Raw genomic sequence first — 12,134 nt, forward strand, 5'->3', positions numbered from 1 at the left:
AAATTTAAACGTCAACAGCATGTCTGTCTTGACCACCACAGGCAGATTTTTCCTATATCCTGTTCATGAATGGAGCTCCCATACAACCATTATTCAGGCATTTGCCAAAAGCCTGTGGTTTTCCTGATCAAATACTGTCAATTCATATACACACACACACACACATACACATACACGCTAAATGACTAAAAGTAATAAGTAGAGTGTAAAGACCATCGACTCTACCGTGCGACTCCACCGGGCTAGGACACCGGCAAAGGATATAAGTATCGCTTTTTATTTTTATTTTATTTATTTTTTTTCCTTTATATGTTAACTATTGAAATGTTGTTGTTGTATGCATTTGTCAATTTTATTTAATTTCTGTATTTTCTTAAATGTGTGTGTAGATAGTATTTACAGAATGTTAACTTTTAGTTTTAGTTACTTTTTCTTATTTGTAAGTCGCTTTGGATAAAAGCGTCTGCTAAATGACTAAAAGTAAAGTAAGTAATATATATATATATATATATATATATATATATATACATATATATATATATATATATATATATATATGTGATTAAAAATTGAATATACATTTTTATTTGTACAATTTTTACATTGCTTGTCAGCCCTAAAGTCAACACAGTATTTATATATACACATTTACATTTATGCATTTAGCAGACGCTTTTATCCAAAGCGACTTATATTGCATTCAAGTTACAGTTTTTTCATTTTTATCAGCTCTTGCTTTCCCTGGGAAATGAGCCCATGATCTTGGCATTGCTAGCGCCATGCTCTACTATTTGAGCTACAGGAAAGCTGAATATATTTAGTGATTTAAAGATTAAATCTTGATATTTATTTCTTTACTTTACATATACATTAAATTAAATTAACAAAAGTAAAAAGTGTTATTATTTCCAAACAGGCCAGTGCCTTAAACAAACACTTTATGGATGAAGAGTACATCCATAAAGTGTAGGGAGAGTTTTATATTTTCTGTTTGAATTTCCTGTTTTGATATAGTTGAAAGCTCAACAATTTCATATATTATTTATTTTTCTTAAAACAGAACACAAAAAATTATTTCACATATTTAATATTTAAATATAATATATATTTGTGTTTGAATTTCCTGGTTTGATGCAGTATAACAGTCCAATACCATCACATATTTTTTGTTTTCTTACAAATTAACAGAATGCATCCAAATGAAAATACTATAAATATTTACTATTATTATTATTATTATTATATTTGATAAAATGTTAATACTTTTATTTTAAATCGAATGACAGCTCTGTATGTACAGCTCTGATCCTAACACAATACATGTCACCTTACCTTTATCTAGCGATTTCTCTACAGCCACCCTCTTGGGCAAGTTGATCTTCCTAATGAGGGTAAGGTGTACGATATCGCCCGATCGCTTCATTACCTCCAGGACTTCCTGGTTGGTGAATCCCTGGAGGTTCACGCCATCCAACTGTTCACACAGACACAAAGACAATCAAGAAGTCACTTCAGGCCCAGCTAACCGACTGATTAGCCTAGCATGAGGCTGGGGAAAGCGCGACAGCTGACCGCGTCCATGCTCAAACCCGTTCATATTAAACTGTGAATCAACATGAAATGAAAGGGATGTCTCACTTAGTTGGCGTTCTGTTCTGTAAGAGCGCTTGTACAGACACAAGGCTAATTAAGGTAGAGCTCATTAAAAAGTGATTAAGAACCCACTGCTATTATCCTGTCGTGGACAAGGATTTTCCCGCTCTGCTCAGCGGCGCTGCCTGGAACCACGTTCTTCACGAAGACCCCAACCGCATCTGACATGCAACAGAGACGAGAGATAATAATTAACATACTGATTAATCGTTGGGCTTCTGGGAAAACAAGGTAAAATATGTTTCTTACCCTTAGTGGTCAAAGCGTTGTGTCCGATTATGGAGATCCCGAGGCTCTGGCCTTCCTTCTTTTTTAACGCAACTTCATGTATTTCGTAGCCCTCCAAATTTGGCTGCAACATTACAGAGCAAACACTGACATTTTTTTTATTGTTTCCAAACACTGCTTTTTGTTACAGGGTGAAACTACAAAAACATGTTTGAGCTCTATATTAACCCAAAATCAATAGAAAAAAATAATACGAAAAAACGTCATCACTGTGAGGCGTCCGGGCGTACTTTTGGTGTATAGGAATTTGCCTATAAAGTTATCTTTATAAATTTTCATTTTAAAATTTAAACATTATATATATATAAACTTACAATTTTATATTTATTCATTTATTTTTAAAATGTTTAAATAAAATTGTAAGTAAAAACTAAAACTAAATTTGTTATTCATTTTTCCATCATTGTAAATATTTTATTATTTTATAATCTTTTCATGTGACAACACTGAAGAAATGACACTTTGCTACAGTGTAAAGTAGTGAGTGTACAGCTTGTATAACAGTGTAAATTTGCTGTCCCTTCAAAATAACTTAACACACAGCCATTAACGTCTAAACCGCTGGCCACAAAAGTGAGTACACCCCTAAGTGAAAATGTCCAAATTGGGCCCAATTAGCCATTTTCTCTCCCCGGTGTCATGTAACTCATTAGTGTTACAACTTATTTGGTTCAGATGGTGTCAAGCGTGTGTGGCATCAACCAGGTGAGGAGTACAAATACAAGTGTGTCTTGCCTACAGTCAAGCATGGTGGTGGGAGTGTCATGGTCTGGGGCTGCATGAGTGCTGCCGGCACTGGGGAGCTACAGTTCATTGAGGGAACCATGAATGCCAACATGTACCGTGACATACTGAAGCAGAGACTGGGCCGCAGGGCAGTGTTCCAACATGATAACGACCCCAAACACACCCCCAAGACGACCACTGCCTTGCTAAAGAAGCTGAGGGTAAAGGTGATGGACTGGCCAAGCATGTCTCCAGACCTAAACCCTATTGAGCATCTGTGGGGCATCCTCAAACGGAAGGTGGAGGAGCGCAAGTTCTCTAACATCCACCAGCTCCGTGATGTCATCATGGAGGAGTGGAAGAGGACTCCTGTGGCAACCTGTGAAGCTCTGGTGAACTCCATGCCCAACAGGGTTAAGGCAGTGCTGGAAAATAATGGTGGCCACACAAAATATTGACACAATTTGGACATTTTCACTTAGGGGTGTACTCACTTTTGTGTCCAGCGGTTTAGACATTAATGGCTGTGTGTTGAGTTATTTTGAGGAGACAGCAAATTTACACTGTTATACAAGCTGTACACTCACTGCTTTACACTGTAGCAAAGTGTCATTCCTACAGTGTTGTCACATGAAAAGATATAATAAAATATTTACAACAATGTGAGGGGTGTACTCACTTCTGTGAGATACTGCACACATATATATATATTATATATCAAAAGCTCAAGCTCAAAAGTTTGGGATCAGTAAGATTTTTACAGTTTTTTTAAAGAAGTTCTTCTGCTCATCGAGGCTGTATCTATTTGATCAAAAATACAGAAAAAAACTATTTTGTGAAATATTATTGCAATTTAAAATAACAGTTTTCAATTTTAATATATTTTAAAATGTAATTGATTTCTGTGATCAAAGCTGAATTTTCAGCATCATTACTCCAGTCTTCAGTGTCACATGATCCTTAAGAAATCATTCTAAAATGCTGTTTATAATCAATGTTGGAAACCGTTGTGCTGCTTCATATTTCTTTTGGGACCTTTGATTTTTTTTTTTTTTTTAGGATTCTCTGATTAATAAAAAGCTAAAAAGAACAGCATTTATTTAAAAAAGAAATTTTGTGTTCCAGTATACAATGCTATTCAAAAGTTTGGGGTCAGTACATTTTCTCTCTCTTTTTTTTTTTTTTGAAATTGATGCTTTTATTCAGGAGGGATGTGTTAAATGAATATAAGGTCATAGTAAAGACTTATATCGTTAGAAAAGATTTCTATTTTGAACAAAAGCTGCTCTTTTTAACTTTGTATTCATCAAAGAATCAAAGAAAAAACTATCACATGTTCCAAAAAACAATATGAAGCAGCAAAACGGTTCCAACACTCATAATAAATCAGCATATTAGAATGATTTCTGAAGGATCATGTGACACTGAAGACTGGAGTAATGATGCTGAAAATTCAACGCTGCGTCACAGAAATAAATTATATTTTAAAGTATATTAAAATAGGAAACCAATATTAGAAATTGCAATAAGATTTCACAATATTACTGTTTTTTCTGTATTTTTGATCGAATAAATACAGCCTTGACGAGCAGAAGAGACTCCCTTAAAAAATATTAAAAATCTTACTGATCCCAAACTTTTGAGCGGCAGTGTGTGTGTGTGTGTATGTATATATATATATATATATATATATATATATATATATATATATTTTTTTTTTTTTACATTTTAAAATGTAAAATGATTAAATTTTAAATATAATTATAATTATTCTAATATATATTATAATATTATATTATATTTATTCATTATATTTATTGATATTTAAAAACATTTAAATATAATTGTAAATAAAAACGAAATAATTTATTAATTTCTTGTGATTTTGGGATCAAATATATTAACTAGATATGTTTTTTGTTTTTTTTTAGATGATATTGCATCATTCATTCACTGATTCATTGTAAAGGTGGTGTATTCTGTACCGTTTTGCTGTCCCTGCGGGCTGGCACAGGAGGTGGAGGTGGCAGAGAGGTGACGGGAGCTGTGGCAGGGGCAGGCGGAGGCGGAGGCTGGGGCGACCCCAGAGGGTCTCGTGCGATCAGCATCCTCACATGGATACCGCAGGCCTGCAGCACCTGCACCACCTGGTCACTGGCCAGACCTCGAGTGGACGTCTCACCGATCCGCAGGATGTGGTCACCTGTTCTCAGCCTCCCATCCTGGAAGTGAATGAGAGAAAGGAGGAAGCTGACATCATTGAAGATAAGGTGAATCAGTCTGTCCATCCATCAATCTATATAAGATCCATCCATCAAAAAAAAAGCTCCTCTACCAAATTATATGGTAAAGCATCCAGATGTTTTTTTTGTAATTCCCATTATTCCCAATGATTGTTGCAAAACAAACAAAAAAAATGCTAAAAAAAATAGAAATAAGGAAAATTTTTTAGATAGTTGAAATAATGTAAATGTTAATGTTTATTTAAATTTTTTATATACATTGTTTAATTACACATCTAAATATTTGCATATATACATTTCATTTTTATATAATCTGTTATATTGTTAAACAATGTTTAAAAATTTTATCTTTTTTGTTAAATTATAGATGTACCTAAATATTTGCAAATATACACTTATTTTACGTAATTTGTTATATTGTCAAACATACACGCATTAAATGTTTATATTTAAATTTGATATTTATTTCTCATATATTTGTTAAAATTATTTAAATATTTTATTTTGAGATATATATATATATATATATATATATATATATATATATATATATATATATATATATACACATACACACACACACACACACGTGTAATATTAATTTAAGTTAATGTTTATATTTACATTAGATTTAATTAAATGTATATTTATTAACATATTTAATTAAATGTATATTTATTAACAAATTTATATTGTTAAAAAAAAAAATTATATAGTTAAACAAAAATCATTTTTTGTATTTGAATACCACCATCCATATATGACATGTAAGTTTATGATATAAACATATTATATTTACCTATAATGCAATAAAATAAATTAATAATATACAAGTCATTTTTACCAGACTCCAAAGTGTAATTTACCTCCCAAACACAGGCCTGAGCCAAATCTTACATTTACAACCTAATTTGTTCCCATCATCCACAGGTGCAGGAGCCAAAAGTCTAACATCCACAATAACCATGTCACTCTTACGTGGCCTTTCCTCACGGCCCTTTCCGGTCGGCTTGAGCTGTGAGACGTATTCTTCTATCTAGGACTCTAGCAGACAGGCCAAACGAACGGCCAGAGGAAGGGGAGGACTAAAGAGTGATTACACAAAGCGCGGAGAGGAGAACAGCCGTCTTTGTGAAGCGCGAGACATGAAAGGGGTTTGATACATCAACTTGCGCAGGGAAAATCTCGGCAGCTTGTTCCTGCCACTGTGCTGGGGACAGCGGGGGTGCATTGAAGCCCGCCGCAGTCATTAAAGGTTGAAATGGGAACCGCCAGGGATAACAAAGCCCTGATTTTGACAGCTTTTTTGGAGCATAAGATCCACTGATGTGTGAAATGCAAGCAATGTGCCTTTTGAACAAGAAGGGGTTTGTTGCCTGAGCTCTGGACACTGGGTGGGAGAGAAGAGGAGGGGTGTGTGTGTGTGTGTGTAAGGGGTCTAAACCAGGACAGGTTGTTTTCCAATCTCTGTCCCTCCTGGCTAAGCATTGAAGAGAGTAAAGCTGACATCAGTAGGTGTGTATTGAACAATCTGCTTTTCAAGTTTCCACGTCAAATGCTTTCCAGTAGCGCTAAAGATATGAACAGAGAAAAGTCATCTAAATAGGATTATTGCAAACACACGCATACTGTACACCATCCTACATGATGTCTACTCTCAAAACAAGTCACTTTTGTACCGTTTCATCTCAAAACTGTACCCCTAACGTTGACGTTTAGGTAGACATCTAAATGTCAACTTAATAGTTTTTGTATTTGGTAAAAAAAAACAACAACAATGATAACACTTATTAGTTATAAAAAAAGTCAGGAATGATATATAAATATATCTATAAAATTCCACATTTACAGAGTCCCTGAAAGGGACATGATGATGGTGGTAAAAAAAAAAAAAAAAAAAGAACTAGGAGAAAACAACAGTTTTCTGAGAGAATGCATTTTTGTGAAAGAACACAAAAAGTTTGCAGGCCAACGCAAAGTTTCTTGGAGGAATGCAATAGTTCTGCAAGCTAACAAAAGGATCTAAGGGAACGCAACAATTTTGCGAGCAAACGCTTAGAGACAAATTTACTAAACAGGGCAAATTCCCTGGGGAACGAAACATTTTCGCAAGAGAACACAAAGTTTCTTAGGGAATGCAATAATTTTACAAGCAAAAGCAAAAGAACTCAACCTTTTTGCAAGAGAAACGCAATAGTTTTGCAAGTTAATGCAAAGTGTCTTGGAGGAACGCAACATTTTCGGAAGATAATGCAAAGTTTCTCGGGGAACGCAATAGTTTTGCATGCAAAAGCAAAAGAACTCAACCATTTTGCGAGTGAACGATTAGGGCCAGATTTACTAAACAGGTTAAAGTCCCTGGGGAATGCAACATTTTTGCAAGAGAACACTAAGTTTCTTGGAGGAACGCAACAGTTTTGGAAGCTAATGCGAAGTTTCTCTGGGAACACAATAGTTTTACGAGCAAACGCAAAGTTTCTCAGGTGAACGCAACAATTTTGTGAGCGAATGCTTAGGGCTAGATTTACTAAACAGGGTAAAGTCCCTGGGGAACACAATTTTTGCAAGAGAATGCAAAGTTTCTCAGGGTATGCAATTTTGCAAGTGAACATGATAGTTTTGAGAGAGAGCTCAAAGTTTCTTAGGAAAACACAACAGTTTTGCAAGTGAACGCTATGTATGTCAGTGAACCCAGTTGTTGTTTGCAAACAACGAATAATGATTAATTCATGCATAAGACATTGAGATTCTAGAAAATAACATTCAAAAACTGCCTAAATTGCATTGGGTGTAATGCTGCTGAATCACAGATATTACCTTAATGGTTCAGAAGCTGCCCATAATTCTTAGTAAAATGTGTCGAGGAAACGTGTAATAGACACAAATACAAACCTTATCAGCCACGCTGTCTGGCACCACGGTCCTGACGACCATTCCTGTTGCCTTGCCTCCAACAATCCCAAATCCCAGGCCGGATCCATCGTTCACCAGCTCGATCTCCTCCACGTGTCCCCACTGTTCCTGCAAAAGACACACACAGGAGACAGTTTTCAATCTCTTGTCTTGTCTTATACATTTAGAGGTCAGTGGGCATCGTCATAATTTACTTTGAGCCACAAAACTGTCTACTTAAAGAATAAAGATCCATTCAATCACCTTTGATTGTCTAAATAGGGAGCGATTGACGACCCAAGACCTATGACTACATCCTGCGGCAGAGTTGTAATAGGGCACGAAATGCTAATGAACGTGTTAACGGTGTGATCCCGCAGTGGCTGATCAATGTCAGGGTCAGGAAAGCCCACGAGAGTCTTTGTGATCTCACGTCAGCCGCACTCCTAATCACTCGAGTCTCCTTGGGCTCATATAAATGACCTGCAATCAGTACATTTCTGTTCTCTTATTACCAGGCTGTTATCTGCCGGGTGACTACCTCTGCAATTTTCTCACTATCTAATGAAACCCCTCCTATGCTGTTCGCCCCGTCGCTCTTTCGAAACAAAGCTTTCCACTAGCGCTTGTCCGGCTGTGAGGAGAATAAAACCATTTCGGAGATAAGAAGTCTCTTTCTGAGTCCTTTTGAGACTTACTTACCCGGGTCGAAATTCACCGCTGTCATGATTCATCAGTGTACATTAGATCAGGGATAAAATTGCCATTCTTCTTAAATAAAATAAAATAAAACCAAATAAAATGAAAAAATAAATAAATAGAATGCAAACAAACAAAAGAAAACCTCAAAAAAGAAAAAAAAGAAACAGACAAAAAACAAAAACTACAAATAAAACGCAAAATAGTAATAATAAAAAATAAATGCAAAACAAAACACACAACCCCCCCCCCCCCCCCCCCCAAAAAAAAGAAAAAAAAGAAAAAGAAACAAGACAACAACAAACTTAAAAACACTAAAAATAAAACTAAATAAAACTAAAATAACTACACATACAAAAACTAAAAGTAAAACAAAATGAAACAAGAAAACAAAAGAAAACAATGCAAAAAAACAAATAAAAAAGAAAACTATATATAAAAAAACTAAAACTAAAAAGAAAATGTAAAACAAAAACATAAACATAAAACCATTTAAATAATTATGCTTCTGCAAAAAGACTAAAAGTTTCAAGAAATGTCATTTTAAGTTTGCTATTCCTTTGAACATGCCTGGCAATCCTATAATAAATCTGTTAGAGGATTCAAACACAGCAAACACTGATGACCCAAACCCAACAAATACAGCTACACTTCTTCCCACAAACAGCCGTATTTCCTCCAGGCCGCAGCTTACATAAACATATATACATTAGCAATGGTTAATGAGAATGCCATTGTGGCAGAAAACATCTCCGTTGGGAAAAGACTTGGATGTTATTCCTCCAGGAGTGGGAATCCCGGAGCAGTGCAACACAAGTCTTGCCTGCATGAAACTTTCCAATGGAGTATAATTAGGATTCAAGATATTTTCAAGGGCTTCAGAGGTCTGGGTCTACAGAGAGACAGAAGGTCAGGGGAAGTGGGGAAAAATATACCTCAGCTACATTTGCTCCTGCTCCCCTCCATTTAAGGAATGGAGCGGTGATCCCTTGGGGTCCTAACAATCTTTAATAGATAAATATTTTCTCAGCTTTAAGCAATAAGAGAATAGATTGAAATGGAAGGGAACGTGGGGGTCTGTTTGAATATGGGGTTAGCAAGAGGACATAATGCATGCTTGCGGAGTGACGTCTTCATTGCGAAGCTTTTAAGCCGACATATGATGATTGACATTAGTAATTCCCTAAGTCTCAGATTGACAGGTGTTTAAACGTAATAAGGAAACAATGTGTTTGGAGTTTTAAGTAATAAGGGCTTAAATTTTACATGATCAACAAGGGTGAACCTCTAATCTTCTATTTTTCTTCCTCTCCATTGGTACAAGTGGACGGCTTCATGGCATCTGTTTGTACATAGTTCTTTTGAACTGTGACTTGTGATATGCATTTCTGATGTGAAACTAAATTTGAATAAAAATTATCTTAAAAAAAAAACTAAAACAAGGGTGAATCTCAGGAAAACATGTCCAGATCACCAAAAACAGAATAAAAGAAAGTCATATTTAAATCACAATATTCACAATTGTAAATCAATATAATCAACATATAAATCAATATATATCAATATAAAAATAAGAAATTAAAACATATGGTCACATAAATAAATAAATGTATATATATATATATATATATAAGTCACAATAATTCACAATTGTAAATAGCTATCAAGTTTTTAACTAAAAAAAACATATATTTATACCATAAAATTATACAGTAAAAATGGAACAAAATTATATTTTGAACATTAGCATAAATTAAACATGGAATTTCTACAAACAAGATAAAACAGGGCTGACAACTAAAAAATATAAATTAATAAAAGTGTATTAGAATGAATCATTACCAAATATTATCATATTCGTCTAAAAAGATGTTTTAAATATAAAACTAACATATTTAAATATTACATTAAAACTAAATTAGCATTTTTAATTAGCATAAATTAAATGTGTACAAATACACTTGTAGTATTTGTTGTGTTTTTAAATTATTAATTTTAAATTATTTACAAAACTTGAGAATTTATCATTAATTGCAATTATTTGCAATACTACATACTGTATATTAACTTAAGTACATGAATATAATTTGCTTAAAAATTTAAATATTTAAATTATTACAGTAAAAACAAACTACTAATGTGTCTAAATTAGGGCTGACAATCAATTTAAAATCTTAAATTATTTACAAAACTTAAGAATTATTTGAGTTAAACTGACAATGGTATAAATACTACTAAAAATATTATTATTATTATTTGGTTTAAGAAGTTTGTTGTTTGATTGATTTAAGAACAGCATTTTTTTCCCTACTGAAATTTTCGGGTGAAAAAAATTGGGTGAATTTGTTTTTTTTTTTTTTTTTTTTTTGACATCACAATAATTGTTAGCATCACATCTTGGCAAAGCCTTCTGTACACTATTTCCTTCTGCGTTTGCGGTGTAAAGTCATGTTTGCCATAAAATCTATTTTATTTTATAGAGCGCAACAAACAGACACTTAATCTGATTTATAAACAATTTCAGCGGCACTGACTACTTTGTTTACATCTGGTGACAGAGTTTGGCTAGGCAACAAGCAATTAAATGAAAACCAGACTTTTGCTCCATTAAACAACTCTGAAATGGAACAGCACACGAATTAAACCAAAGTCTGGCCATGATATGCAGGACATGGTCCAGAATTAAGGATATTAAACACTTCAAATCGAAAAAATAAGCATCAACAGAGCAGAAATACACAACCTTGCTTGCAATGTAAAGACCAAATCAAAACTACTGTCATTTTTCCAGCAAGAGGAACTCGCTGCGTGTATTCACAGTTAATTTGAGAGCGGTTAGGTTTGGGCACTTAATTAAAGCAGACGAGAGGGAAGCATTGTGTTTATTGTTGAAGGCTTAGGTTAATGCAGTTCATCTACTGGCTGTTGGTCTTTCCAGCCTCATTTTCTTCCTCGTCCGAGTTCATTTCTTTCAGTGGTAGGTCTTTCGGAAGAATCTGAGAAAGTTCACGCATTTTGTTCTCCTCCTGTTTTTGGTTTAGATACGTTCAGATTATAACAGGATGTTTTAAGGGCTGTATTTTTCCTTAGAATCGCATTATAACAATGAGAACAGGACAAATAAATATACTCTTAATTTAGGCTGAATTACTGTTATGATTTGTGTCACTGGATTTGATAATTTGTATGTTTGTGTATCTGGTGAAAATTAAAACAATATAAACTAAGCTCAGTTTGTTAGGCCTTATTGGGCTTATTAAATAGGAAATATTAAACTTGAAAACCATGTCAAAGCCAAAAATGACATCTGCACTTAAGTTTAAAAATGTACGTGAAACCTTACCAAAAGAAACTAAATTAGTTACGGCTAATACTAATAGCATGTTCCTAAGTATTTATGCTACTATGAGTTGCTGAAATTGCGTTTGGTCTCATACTGTATCGCGTATCTCGTCAGTGTCTGCACTTGCTTGGCCATTTTTAGTGATTAATAGGAAAGTGGGTTCAGCTGAATTCTAGCAGTGATTTGTCAGATAGGTATAAAAAAGGTTATTATACCATGGCAGCGGTGGCGGCAGCCCTTGTGTGAAGCCCTCTAGTGTAAAAAGTAAAGAGTGTAAAGACCATCGACTC

At 34.3% G+C, this 12,134-nt stretch overlaps 1 protein-coding gene across 1 annotated transcript in view; it reads right to left on the reverse strand.

Moving 5' to 3' along the window:
- The window catches only part of LOC306867785 (inaD-like protein), a 126,761-nt gene that overhangs the window by 105,159 nt on the left and 9,468 nt on the right, over positions 1 to 12,134 (reverse strand). Inside the window, exons 8-12 of the mRNA XM_079413659.1 lie at positions 7,803 to 7,931; positions 4,653 to 4,889; positions 1,903 to 2,005; positions 1,726 to 1,814; positions 1,333 to 1,474 (exon numbers count right to left, since the gene is read on the reverse strand). Of these exons, the coding sequence (XP_079269785.1) occupies positions 1,333 to 1,474; positions 1,726 to 1,814; positions 1,903 to 2,005; positions 4,653 to 4,889; positions 7,803 to 7,931 (700 nt within the window). The remainder of the gene's footprint in view (positions 1 to 1,332; positions 1,475 to 1,725; positions 1,815 to 1,902; positions 2,006 to 4,652; positions 4,890 to 7,802; positions 7,932 to 12,134) is intronic.

This window comes from Barbus barbus, assembly GCF_936440315.1.
Source record: "Barbus barbus genome assembly, chromosome: 49".
Taxonomy (NCBI): domain Eukaryota; kingdom Metazoa; phylum Chordata; class Actinopteri; order Cypriniformes; family Cyprinidae; genus Barbus; species Barbus barbus.